Source organism: Chiloscyllium punctatum, chromosome 8 (assembly GCF_047496795.1).
Source record: "Chiloscyllium punctatum isolate Juve2018m chromosome 8, sChiPun1.3, whole genome shotgun sequence".
Lineage (NCBI taxonomy): Eukaryota > Metazoa > Chordata > Chondrichthyes > Orectolobiformes > Hemiscylliidae > Chiloscyllium > Chiloscyllium punctatum.
Genome location: NC_092746.1, coordinates 105,810,528 through 105,824,805, shown reverse-complemented (window position 1 = coordinate 105,824,805; position 14,278 = coordinate 105,810,528). Strand labels below are relative to the sequence as shown.

The 14,278-nt window shown below is 42.6% G+C and overlaps 1 protein-coding gene across 2 annotated transcripts in view; it reads right to left on the bottom strand.

Moving 5' to 3' along the window:
* The window catches only part of ptprn2 (protein tyrosine phosphatase receptor type N2), a 967,505-nt gene that overhangs the window by 117,059 nt on the left and 836,168 nt on the right, over nucleotides 1-14,278 (bottom strand). Inside the window, exon 14 of one of the 2 annotated variants that reach the window (XM_072576204.1) lies at nucleotides 9,491-9,784. In XM_072576204.1, the coding sequence (XP_072432305.1) occupies nucleotides 9,491-9,784 (294 nt within the window). The remainder of the gene's footprint in view (nucleotides 1-9,490; nucleotides 9,785-14,278) is intronic. The other variant, XM_072576205.1, reaches the window with a different exon arrangement.

Sequence of the window (14,278 nt, the reverse complement as noted above, 5' to 3'; positions counted from 1 at the left end):
CAGGAGAATGCCAGTCTGAGCTCAGTGTGTTTAAGTGTATATACGTGTGAATGTCAATCTGAATTCAGTGTGCTTAAATGTACAGATTGGAGATTGTTAGTCTGAGCTCAGTGTGTTTAAGTCCATATCCGTGAGAATGTCAGTCTGAGGTCAGTGTGTCCAAATGTACAGACGGAGAACATCAGTCTGAGCTCAGTGCGTTTAAATGTGTATACAGGAGAGTATCAGTCTGAGCTCAGTGTGTTTAAATGTGTATACAGGAGAGTATCAGTCTGAGCTCCCTATGTTTAAATGTCTATACAGGAAAGCGTCAGCCTGAGTTCCCTGTGTTTAAATGTACAGGCAGGAGAATATCATTCTGAGCTCAGTATGTTTAAGTGCATATACAGGAGAATGTCAGTCTGAGCTCAGTGTGTTTAAATGTATATAGAGTCATAGAGATGTACAGCATGGAAACAGACACTTCAGTTTAACACATCCATGCTGACCGGATATCCCAACCGAATCTAGTTCCATCTGCCAGCACCAGGCCCATATCCCTCCAAACCCTTCCTATTCATATACCCATCCAAATGCCTCTTAAATGCTGCAGTCGCACTAGCTTCCATCACTTCCTCTGGCAGCTCATTCCATACATGTACCACCCTCTGCGTGAAAATGTTACCCCTCAGGTCTCTTCTATATCTTTCCCCTCTCACCCTAAACCTATGCCCTCTAGTTCTGGACTCACCCACCCCAAGGAAAAGACTTTGTCCACTTATCCTATCCATGCCCATGATTTTATAAACCTCAATCAGGTCACCCCTCAGCCTCCGATGCCCCAGGGAAAACAGCCCCAGCCTATTCAACCTTTCCCTATAGCTCAAATCCTTCAACCCTGGCAACATCCTTGTCAATCTTTTCTGAACCCTTTCAAGTTTTACAACATCTTTCCAATAGGAAGGAGACCAGAACTGCGCGCAATATTCCAATAGTGGCCTAACAATGTCCTGTATAGCCGCAACATGACCTCCCGACTCCTGTACTCAATACTCTGACCAATAAAGGAAAGCATACCAAACGCCGCCTTCACTATCCTATCCACCTGCGACTCCACTTTCAAGGACCTATGAACCTGCACTCCAAGGTCTCCTTGTTCAGCAACACTCCCTAGGACCTTACCATTAAGTGTATAAGTCCCGCTAAAATTTTCTTTCCCAAAATGCAGCACCTCACATTTATCTAAATAAAACTCCATCCACCACTTCTCAGCCCAGTAGCCCATCTGATCAAGATCCCATTGTAATCTGAGGAACCTTCTTCGCTGCCCACTACACCTCCAATCTTGGCGCCATCTGCAAGATTACTACCTTTACCTCTTGTGCTCACATCCAAATCATTTATATAAATGACGAAAAGTAGTGGACCCAGCACCAATCCTTGTGGCACTCCATTGGTCACAGGCCTCCAGTCTGAAAAACAACCCTCCACCACCACCCTCTATTTCTACCTTGAGCCAGTTCTGTATCCAAATGGCTAGTTCTCCCTGTATTCCATGAGACCTAACCTTGCTAACCAGTCTCTTGTCGAATGCCTTACTGAGGTCCATATAGACCACGTCCACTGCTCTGTCCTTCATTAATCCTCTTTGTTACTTCTTCAAAAAACTCAATCAAGTTTGTGAGACATGATTTCCCAAGCACAAAGCCATGTTGACTCTTCCTAATCAGTTATTAGGAAGTTATTAGCCTTTCCAAATACATGTACATCCTGTCCCTCAGGATTCTGTCCAACAACTTGCCCACCACTGACATCAGGGTCACTGGTCTGTAGTCCTCTGTCTTGTCCTCAACACCTTTCTTAAATAGTGGCACCACCTATATACAGGAGACTGTCAGTCTGAGCTCAGTGTGTTTAAATGTATATAAAGGAAACTATCAATCTGAGCTCAGTGTGTTGAAATGTACAGACAGGAGAACATCAGTCCGAGCTTAGTGTGTTTAAATGTACATATAGGAGAACATTAGTCTGAGTTCAGTGTGTTTAAATGTACAGACAGGAGAACTAGGCAAAACTGAGGACTGCAGATGCTGGAATCAGAGTCTAGATTAGAGTGGTGCTGGAAAAGCACAGCAGGTCAGGCAGCATCCAAGGAACAGGAAAATTGATGTTTCGCGTAAAAGCCCTTCATCAGGAATACCTGAAATGTCGATTTTCCTGCTCCTCGGATGCTGCCTGACCTGCTGTGCTTTTCCAGCACCACTCTAATCTATACAGACAGGAGAATGTCAGTCTGAGCTCAGTGTGTTTAAATGTACATACAGGAGAACATCAGTCTGAGCTCAGTGCATTTAAATGTAGAGGCAGGAGAATATCAGTCTGAGCAGTGTGTTTAAATGTACATACAGGACAGTGTCAGTCTGAGCTCAGTGTGTTTACTGTATATACAGGAGAATGTCAGTCACAGTTCAGTGTGTCTAAATGCATATACAAGAGAACATCTTGCATATGCATTGTATATGAGAATATCTTGGGTGGCACGGTGGCACAGTGGTTAGCACTGCTGCCTCACAGTGCCAGAGACCCGGGTTCAATTCCCCGTGTCTGCGTGGGTTTCCTCCGGGTGCTCCGGTTTCCTCCCACAGTCCAAAGATGTGCAGGGCAGGTGAATTGGCCATGCTTAAAAAATTGCCTGTACTGTTAGGTGTAGGGGAATGGGTCTGGGTAGGTTGCTCTTCGGAGGGTCGGTGTGGACTTGTTGGGCTGAAGGGCCTGTTTCCACACTGTAAGTAATCTAATCTAATCTGTTTGACTTAAGTTTGTTTAAATGAACAGATAGGAGAACGTCAGTGTGTTTAAATGTATCTACAGGAGAACAGCAGTCTAAGTCGTGTGTTTAAATGTATATACAGGAGATTGTTAGTCTGAGCTCAGTGCGTTTAAATGTATATACAGGAGAGTATCAATGTGAGCTGAGCATTCTTACACAGGTATACAGGAGAACATGTGTCTGAGCTCAGTGCGTTTAAATGTATATATAGAACATCAGTCTAAGCTCAGTGTGCTTCAATGTACAGTGTCAGTCTGAGCTCAGTACATTTAAGTGGATATTAAATTAGATTCCCTAAAGGGTGGAAACAGCCCCTTTGGACCAACCCTCCGAAGTGTAACCCACACAGACTCATTTCCCTTTGACTAATGCACTTAACACTATGGGTAATTTAGCATGGCCAATTCACCTGACCTGCACATCTTTGGATTGAGCGAGGAAACCAGAGCACCAACAGGAAACCCACACAGACACAGGGAGACTCCACACAGTCACCTGAGGCTGGAATCGAACCAGGTCCCTGGCGCTGTGAGCCAGCAGTGCTAACCACTGAGTAACCATGTCACCCCATATACAGGAGGATGTTAGTCTGAGCTCAGTGTGTTTAAATGTGTATACGGGAGAACATCAGTCTGAGCTCAGTGTGTTTAAATGTATACACAGGAGAACATTAGTCGGAGCTCCTTGTGTTGAAATGTATATACGGGAGATCATCAGTCAGAGCTCAGTGCATTTAAATGTATATACAGGAGAACATCAGTCTGATCTCAGTATGTTCAAATGTATATGCAGGAGAATCTCGGTCCGAGCTCGGTGTGTTTAAATGTATATACAGGAGAACGTCAGTCTGATCTCAATGTGTTTAAATCTATATAGAGGAGAACATCAGTCTGAGCTCAGTGTGTTTAAACGTATAGACAAGAAAGTGTTAGTGAGCTCAATGTGTTAAATGTACAGACGGAAGAGTGTCAGTCTGAGCTCTGTGTGTTTAAATGTACAGGCAGGAGAATGTTTGTCTGACTTCTGAATTTGTCTACATCAGAAATCATTTTGACTTCTGTGTGTTCAAATCTACACACAGGAGGACACTGGTCATTTAAAGCAAGGGACAGGGTAATGCCAGTTGAAAATCTGTGTGTTTAAATCTATGTGCAGAAGAAACACAGAAAATAGGAGCAGCAGTAGGCCATTCGGCCCTTCGGCCTGTCCCGCTATTCAATATGATTATGATTCATTATCCTGCTTTCTCTCCATCTCCTTTGTTTCTTTCAGCCCTCACAATTATATCCATCACCTTCTTGGAAACATTCAATATTTTGGCCTGAACTGGTTTCTGTGACAGAGAATTCCACAACTCATCATTTTCTAGATCCATAAAGTTTTCCTTGTCTCAGTCCAGCATGACCTATCCCAGATCCTTAGCCTGTAAGCCTTGGTTCTGCAGAACCCAAGAACATCCTTCCATCATTTACTTTGTCTAGTCCTGTTAGAATTATATGGCTTTCTATGAGATCCTCCCTCATTCCTTTAAAGTCCAGTGAGTACAGTTCTAACTGATCAAGTCTCTCTTCATACAGCAGCTCTGCCAATCCAAGAATCAGCCTGGTAAACTTGGTCACACTCCGTCCATAGTTAGAACATCCTATGGAGAATTTTCATGGGAATTCAGTGCTACATACAACATTTATCATTCAAATCTCTCTATATACTTAAGCCCATATTTAGGAGAATTTCACTTACAACTCAGTCGGTTTAGATCAATATACAGAAGAAAATTACCCACAGCACAGCATATTTAAATCTGTGTACATGACAATGTTACTCAGAGTTCTGTGTGTAAAGTATGCATGATAACAAGGTGCTGGTGTTGGGACTGGGTTGGTCAAAGTTAAAACTCACACAACACCAGGTTACAGTCCAACAGTGCTAGTTCCAAATAAATCTGTTGGATTATAACCTGATGTTATGTAAAGTATGTAGACAGTGTAATTCCACTCAGTGTATTTAAACTTTGAGCCAGGGAACGTCATTAGGACCTTGGTAAATTTAAATCTATATTTAAAATGAAACGAGTTTTCTTTAATGTATAGACTGGAGAATGTAACTCGGGCTCCACGCACAGGAAGTTATGGTCAAATAAAATCACACGGTGTTCAACATTTTAAAATCTGTTAAGAAGAAAATGTGACTCAGAGCTTAGTGTGATTAAAACTATGGGAAGAACTTTACACTTTCTGGAGGTGGCTGGGCAGGATGCTGGGGAAAGGGTGTAAGCTTGGATTTCTTGGAACTTAACCAACCAACTCTTACCCAAAATCAACTTACGCTTGACTGAAGAGTGATTGGGGAGGTGATGACCTAATGATATTATTGCTGGACTGTTAATCCAGAGATGTGGATAATGTTCAAATCCCCTCATGGCTGATGGTGGAATTCAAATTCAACTAAAAAAAAATCTAGAATTAAGAGTCTAAAGATGAATGTGAATCCATTGTCAATTGTTGGAAAAAAACCCATCTGGTTCACTAATGTCCTTTAGGGAAGGAAACTGCCAGGTAAAAACAATGACTGCAGATGCTGAAAACCAAATACTGGATTAGTGGTGCTGGAAGAGCACAGCAGTTCAGGCAGCATCCAACGAGCAGCGAAATCGACGTTTCGGGCAAGGGCCCTTCATCATTCCTGATGAAGGGCTTTTGCCCGAAATGTCGATTTCGCTGCTCGTTGGATGCTGCCTGAACTGCTGTGCTCTTCCAGCACCACTAATCCAGTATAAGGAAACTGCCATCCTTACCTGGTCTGGCCAACATGTGAATCCAGATCCACAGCAATGTGGTTCACACTTAACTGCCCTCTGGAAAATTAGGAATGGGCAAAAAATGCTACTTAGCCAGTGACACCCTCATCTCTTGAATGAATAAAGGAAAAAATTAATGTGTTGTCAGACTGTTTGGTGGGCCACCTTAAGAGGCACTTAAGTGCTCATTCAAGGCAGCTTGTTCCACCTTGCTGGTACACTGTGGTATTGCTCAGAGAGCAAGACCAAGCTTGAATCTCATTAGGTCTCGCTGCTGTGGTTACTTCCAAGAAAGGATGAGTGGTACACCCTTTATGGGCTCAGAGTGCTCCGATCCTTCCCCAACATTATTCTCCATCTCGCTCCAGTAAGGGTCTCCATGTGACACTGAAGGCAGGCACATCAGTAGATTAGATTACTTACAGTATGGAAACAGGCCCTTCGGCCCAACAAGTCCACACCGCCCCGCCAAAGCGCAACCCACCCATACCCCTACATCTACATCTACCCCTTACCCAACACTACGGGCAATTTAGCATGGCCAATTCGCCTGACCTGCACATCTTTGGACTGTGGGAGGAAACCGGAGCACCCGGAGGAAACCCATGCAGACACGGGGAGAACGTGCAAACTCCACACAGTCAGTCGCCTGAGGCGGGAATTGAACCCGGGTCTCTAGCACGGTGGCAGTGGGTGGCACGGTGGCACAGTGGTTAGCACTGCTGCCTCACAGCGCCAGAGACCCGGGTTCAATTCCCGCCTCAGGCGACTGACTGTGTGGAGTTTGCACATTCTCCCCGTGTCTGCGTGGGTTTTCTCCGGGTGCTCCGGTTTCCTCCCACAGTCCAAAGATGTGCAGGGCAGGTGAATTGGCCATGCTAAATTGTCCGTAGCATTAGGTAAGGGGTAGATGTAGGGGTATGGGTGGGTTGCGCTTCGGCGGGGCGGTGTGGACTTGTTGGGCCGAAGGGCCTGTTTCCACACTGTAAGTAATCTAATCTAATCTAATCTAATCTAATCAGTAACCATGGATCACAGAGGGCCAGCTGTGAGCAGAGATGAGGCAGGACTTCCATCCAAGCTGTGGAGGATGTCTTGCCCTGAGCCAAGGGCAGCACAGTGGCTCAGTGGTTAGCCCTGCTGCTGCACAGAATTGGGTTCAATTCCAGTCTCAGGTGACTGTCTGTGTGGAGATTGCATATTCTGCCTGTGTCTGTGCGGGTTACCTCTAGGTGATCTGGTTTCCTCTTACAGTCCAAAGATGGGCAGGTTACGTGAACTGACCATGTAAAATTGCCTGTAGCATCCAAGGATGTGTAGGTTAAGTGGGTTAGCCATGGGGATATGGTGGGGGTTAGGTCTGAGTGGAATTCTCTTTAGAGGGTCAGTGCAGATTCAATGAATCGAATGGCCTCTTTCTGTACTGTACGGATTCTATGAACTAACACATCACTTAGTCTTAAATGTCTGCTTGACAACCCCCTCAGAGCACAAATGAGTTTGACACAAATCACTTCACTGTGGGGAATGCGGAAAACTCAGTGCATTGTAGAATACTGGACAACGTCATGCAGAGCTCAGTGTTTAGTCAATGTTCAGGACATTGTCACTCAAACAATTAGTACACAGGTTGGACATAGAACATTTCTGGGTGAGTGACACTCAGAATGAATGTATTAAAATCCATATACAGCGAAATGTGACACTGAACTCAGTATTACATCTGTACTCAGGAGAAAGACACCCAGAACCTAAAGTATTTTAGTCTATATAGAGGCAGTTGTCACTGTGAGCTCAGTGTGTTAAATATACGGACAGGAGATTGTCACTTCAGTTCAGAATATGCGTATCTACATTTAAAGGTATAGGTCACCCAGTGATTGGTGTTTCTAAGTCTACATACAAAGGAACAGGGCTCAGTGTACTAAAATCAACAGACATAAGATTCAGTATATGAAAATCAGTAGGCACGAAAATAGAGCTCAGAGCTTTCAAATCAATACATTAAAAACATAATTAGATCTCACTGGGCATGAATTTATAAACAGGAGAATCTCACTCACAGCATTTTACTTAAATGTGTTATCATTAGACTCTAACTCAACAAAAAGTGTATTTAAATAGGAAGACATTGCTTAAAGATCATTGCATTTACACCAGAGGTGGTCACACTGGCTTAAACAAAAGCAGGAGAATGTCAGTGTTCCTAAACATACTACAGAGTAATATCACACAGACCTCAGTGTGTAAAGACACATAAAGAGGAAATGTCACTCAGTGCTCACTCTATTAATATGTCCATGTAGGAATCATTCTGAGCTTACTGCACTGAAACAAATATCCAGAACAATGTCACTTGAGGTCAGTTTATAATATAAATCAGCAGTTATAGGAGAAAACCACCACCTTCAAGTTTTGAAATTCCCCTCCAAGTTACTCTTCATCCTGACTTGGAAGTACAGTGTATCACCATTCCTTCACTGTCACTGGGTCAGAATCCCGGAATTCCTTCCCTACCTATAGCATATGTACTTCAGTAGTTCAAGAAGGCAGCTCAGCATCACCTTCTTAAGGACAGGCAATAAATGCTGGTCCAGCCAGTGATGCCCAGTTTCCATGAATGAACAACAAAGAATAAATTATCACTGAGAATTCAGCATGTTTAAAACTATACACAGAAGAATGTCGCTCAGAGCTCAGTGTATTCATCTATTGTTTAGAAATATGAAATCTTTTAATTATATGTGAGAAATCTATGTATATAATTAGTGCAGATGTTTAATTGTCCTTTGCTCTTCTACGTTTGTGTTTCCAGGTTTTGTTCACAATTTACTTAATCTCTGGAATTAATAATTTTCTGGATGCTGTCAGTGAGGCACAGAAACATATTTCTAAAAATTTTTGACATGCTCACCCTCTTTAAAACATTCAAGACTAATTCTTGCAATCAAAATTGAAGTGCTGCATTTTGCAAAGTGATTTGGAGAAAGTGTTTCCACTGTCTGAAGGCTTAGTAATCAGGGGACACTGATAGAAGGTAATTGGCCATCGAACCAGGGCTGAGATGAAAGGATTTTTTAAAAAAGTGATTCTTATAATTTGGAATGTACCAACTGAAAGTATAGCTGAAGGTTCAATTGTAAATTTCAAAAGGAGAGCTGGATAAATATTTGAAGGGCAGAAAATTTTAAAACACTCTTTCAAAGAGCAAACATAGACATGATGGGCTGAAGGGCCTATGCTGTAAAATTCCCTCATTATATCCTGTTTCTGGAAATGATACTTCAGATGTATAGAGTAGACGAGAACCATTAATATAAAGTCTTTACCGATGAAAATGGTTAGGGTTATTTTCTGACTGATGACAAAACAAATGTTTATTGGTGACTGATTTGCTACTTAAAATGAGATACAGGTTTTGCTTTGCAGCAGATGCTTTGTGGCTAAAACTGCATATTGTACCCTGCTATGCTGAGCTTGGTGGAGGGATAAATTTTGGAATTTTCTTACAGGAGCACCACTGTGTTCAAGTTCAATTGATTCAACTCTTTGCAATTGAATTATAACAATATACATAAATTATAATTTCTCTGATTAAAATGGCACTGAATTGTGGTGATTTATACACAGAGTCATACAGCATGGAAACACTCTCTTCGTTCCAACCAGTCCAAGCTGAACATAAACTCAAACAGGTCCCACCTGCCTGCTCCTGGCCCATATCCCTTCAAACCTTTCCTTTTCATGTATCTATCCAAATGTGTTTTAAATGTTGTAACTGCAACCACATCCATCACTTTCTCAGGAAGTTCATTCCACACACGAACCACCCTCTGTGTAAAAAATTTGCCTCTTATGTCTTTCTTAAGTCTCAGCCCTCTCACCTTAAAAATGTGCCCCCGAGAAGTGAAATCCCTCATCCTGCAGAAGGGTTGTGTGCAAGGATAGGAGAAAAATGAGTGCCGTTCAGGGTGAGACATTACCAGTATCATGTGTCCAGTGGAGATGTCCATGTTCGACTGAACTGGTTCCTCACACCATGAAGAGGTGCTGCTCCGTGTGGAAGGACTGGGCTGTGGGCCATCACTGAACTGGGAGGAGACGCTATTGACACGAGAGGCGTGGGCAGGCTCTGGGCGCTCGGATGTCTTGATTGCCATACGCTGGCGGCAAAGCTCCTGGATTAGAGAGAGAGAGAAAAAGAGAACAGGTTGGAAGCAATCCAACAGCAGCCACCATCTGTAGTGGATAGGGATGTGGTTGGGATGTTGGGTGCAGGATGAAATCCAGCCTCTACTTTCAACACATTCTTGATCAGGTCTGAATGTGAAACTGAAGAGAACCATTGGCCATCAATCAACAGTTTTCTCTTACATTTTCTCAGTGTTCTGATCATCCCTAGAAGTCAACTGCAACATTTTTATCAAATGATTGCCTGTTTAGAATATTAAACCAACTACGTTCAATTCCTGATTGGTCTTCATCATATAAAATGAAGTTAAAAATAGAAAATACTGGACAACATTCATCAAGTCAAGCAACATCTAGAGATGGACACAGGGCTAACACTTTAGTCAGTGTGGAATGGAAAAATACACATTGTGTATCCCCTCCTTATTGGCATGATGGTGGTGTTGGTCATTGCCATATTGCCATTTGTTCCTCAATGTTTCCTGCAGTTTCTGTATACAGCTGGAGGCAGGCCCCATTGCCCATAGACCATATGATACAGCCAGCCTCCTTTACCTAAAGGTAGGCGGCATCTTAAACAGAAAATGCACTCAATCATATTGCTGCAATGCAAGTCATTTCAAAATGAATACCAGTGCTAAGAAAGAATTCCAGAGCAATGGATGTTGGTATTGGATGCAGGGTAAGTGAGGAAAGAGATGCTGTGATCCAGTGGTGATATTGAATGGGGTGGGGTTTAGGGAAGGGGACTGAAATGGGGAGTTGTTCTCCAAGTGCAAAAAGACCAACCTCAGATATGATCAGCAGCGGGTCAACTCCCGAAGCCTGGAAACAAGGGTCCTTGGGGAAGGGCCATAGAAAGTCATGGTCAGTGAATACATCCGCATGTGACATCTTCCATCCACTGTAACAGCAGTCTCTCCTGCTGCCCTATGCATCACATTACCATCTCTCACTCAGCAGCCCTTCCTGGTCCTCAGGGCTCATGCCTAACATCCAGGTGGACATTCAGCCTCAACCTCACAAACCTACCAATGCTACTCTGCTCCAATTCACCTCTCATTGCTACCACATACCTCCAGTTAGTTAATAGTAGCAGTCCTATTACCCACATATGTTACTAAACAACCTCTGATATTTTGTCTTTTCTTCAAGATAGCATACAATTAAAAGGAGCTGAGCTGAACCTATGAGTAACAGGGACAATTGCTTCTGCTGATCCCAATGGAGGAGATGCCTCACGGTATCAAGGGACTATGTTCAGCAGGGTTCATGGCAGCCAGCATCATCAAGAATGATGAGCACAATGACACATTCCTGTCTCAGTTCCTTCTTGGTACCCAGCAAACTCTTGGCTGACTATCTAGCATGCTGAGCAAGCAGCTGATGGGCTATGAATCAGAGACCACACCAGTCCCTTGGCAATCTTGAAATAATGTTTGATCCTTGGATGAACTTTAGATGTATTTAGATTTATTTAACATATTGTCACTTGTACCTAGGTAGAATAATAAGTAGATAACGCCGCCACATTCTGATGCCATCTTGGATTGCAGAAAGTGTTTTTGAATAGGTTGCACAAATGGTAAACTACTGAATAAATTAATATTAAATTGATATGACCAAAATTGAAACAGCTTCAAAAATTCATCTTTCCCTCTCGGCTCCTCCAGTTTCCACCAACCAACATTGACCCTGGAGTCCTGCAGATCTTCAAGCCAAAATTATCACATATTTCTAACTCAGCTACATTGTCCAGCTTCATTCCCATCTCTCTTCATCTGCTGCTGAAACTCTTCTCCGTGCCTTTGTTATCCCTAGTGTGAACTATGTCACTGCATTCCCGACTTCCACTACTCCAGAATCAACCAAAGCTCTAATGCCTTTATATTAATTTGATTCCAAGATCATCTGTCATCCTTTTCTGACCAATCTATGTTGGCTACTGGTCAAGTTACATGTTGATTTTAAAGTTTTCATTCTTACAGTCAAATCTCTTCATATCTCACCTCTCACTATCTCTCTTCTCTTCTCCAATTGCACAACTCATACACATCCAATTCTGGCATCTTCACCATCCCCAAGCTGAATCATTTCACTATTCGTGGCCATGCCTTTAGTTGCCAAGGTCTCAAAATCTAGAATATCTTTCTTAAACCTCTCTGACTCTCTACCTTGCTTTCTTCTCTTCTGACACTCCTTAAAGCCTACTGCTTTTGGTCATGTGACCTAATTTGTTTTTGTTTCATTTTATAATATTCCTGCAAAGTACCTTGGGATGTTTTATGACATTAAAGGTACTTCCTAAACATAAGCTGTTGCTGTCATATGACCATTAACCCCTTACTTCCTATTCCACCTTACATCACATCTCACACTAAATTTCTTCTTCTGATGATTTAGAGTCATAGAGACCTACAGCACGGAAACAGACCCTTTGGTCAGATATCCTAAATTAATCTAGCCTCATTTGCCAGCACTTGGCCCATATCACTCTAAACCCTTCCGATTCATATACCCATCTTTTACCAGCCTCCACCGCTTCCTCTGGCAGCTCGTTCCAGACATGCACCGCCCTCTATGTGGAAAAGTTGCCCCTTAGGTTCCTTTTACATCTTTCCCCTCTCACCTTAAACCAATGACCTCTAGTTTTGGACTCCTCCACACCAGCGAACAGACCTCGTCTATTTACCCTATCCAGTCCCCTCATGATTCGATTAACCTCTATAATGTCACCCTATAAGGCCTCTGACTTAAGACAGCCAGCCTGCCCAGCCACCGGAGCCTGAAGATAAAGAGACAGAGCAACAGCAATAATTATACTGCTCATGGAACCAGCAGTTCAGATTATGTAGCTTGGAGGCTAATATAGAGCTGGGACCTGCACATAAATGTTCTCTCTTAGTTTGTAAATCTCTCTAAACTCTGACTCCAGACTGAGCGAGCAAGGTTATTTATGCATCACAAGTGTAACTGACTTCAAAACATTCTTAGTCTTATCCAGTCAGTGTCATTCCTGGCCTGGCCATTATTTTCTAGAAAAGTGATTCTCCCATTCTCAAAAGGACTACTGGAAGAATACTGCATGAGTTGTCTTGATCTCTATATTCCATGCATTCCCTCCCAAACCTCCTCTGATGGCCCATGTGCTAGGAAAAGTTTGTAGTCTTTCCTTTTGCAATGACCCCCTTTAAGATTTGTGAATTAGACTAGACCCTTTGTTGTTGTCAGTGTTGTTGGAGTCAATGTTGAAATGGGTAATTTAAAGGAGTCTCTGGAGATGCCATGCCATCAGGATCATTGTGAGCTGATTGAAAGACAGTTCATAGATTAGAATTAGAAATAAAATTAGATTTTATTCTGGGTGGCATGGTGGCACAGTGGTTAGCACTGCTGCCTCATAGCGCCAGAGACCCGGGTTCAATTCCCGCCTCAGGCGACTGACTGTGTGGAGTTTGCACGTTCTCCCCGTGTCTGCGTGGGTTTCCTCCGGGTGCTCCGGTTTCCTCCCATAGTCCAAAGATGTGCAGGTCAGGCGAATTGGCCATGCTAAATTGCCCATAGTGTTAGGTAAGGGGTAGATGTAGATGTAGATGTAGGGGTAGGGGTAGGGGTGGGTTACGCTTCGGCAGGGCGGTGTGGACTTGTTGGGCCGAAGGGCCTGTTTCCACACTGTAAGTAATCTAATCTAAGACTGAAGTGGCCTGGTGAGTATTCTGAAAGAGGGTTAATTGGTTTCTTGATTATGGCATAATTAGATTTCAAGAAATTCACATGACTTAGATAATGCTCAGTAGTAAAGGGTAAATAGAAAGCTATTTGTAAGGTTTTGGTTTGTTTTTTCACTCTTTGGCAGTTCAGAACATATTACAAATTTATGCGAGAGAAAACCAGCAAAGTTCTCTTCTATTGGAACATTTTTCTGTTTGGCAGGTTTTGAACATTGAAGCACGTCTCTGAGAATAGTCACGCTAGTACAATATATGTGTTAAACGTTTAGAAAGAGCAGACAACTGAAGACAAGAAAGGCAAGGATTTGTGAATTAGACTAGACCCTTTGTTGTTGTCAGTGTTGTTGGAGTCAATGTTGAAATGGGTAATTTAAAAGAGTCTCTGAAGATCCCATGCCATCAGGATCATTGTGAGCTGATTGAAAGACAGTTCATAGATTAGAATTAGAAATAAAATTAGATTTTATTCTCACATATGCTCAAATATAGAAGCACATGAGTACCGTGAGAAGTGTCCAATGTCGCCATTCCTAGTCACTCTTAGGAACAAAGGTATCTAGGTACAAAATCTTAGGTACAAAGGAGAAAAACAAAGAAACATGTTAAAAGTTAAACATTACAGTCCTTCTTAATATAAAGTAGAAAAATAAATAAAATTAAAATAGTATAGAATTCCTACAGTGTGGAAACAGGCCATTTGGCCCAATAAGTCCACACTGATTTTCCAAAGAGTATTCCATCCAGACCCAC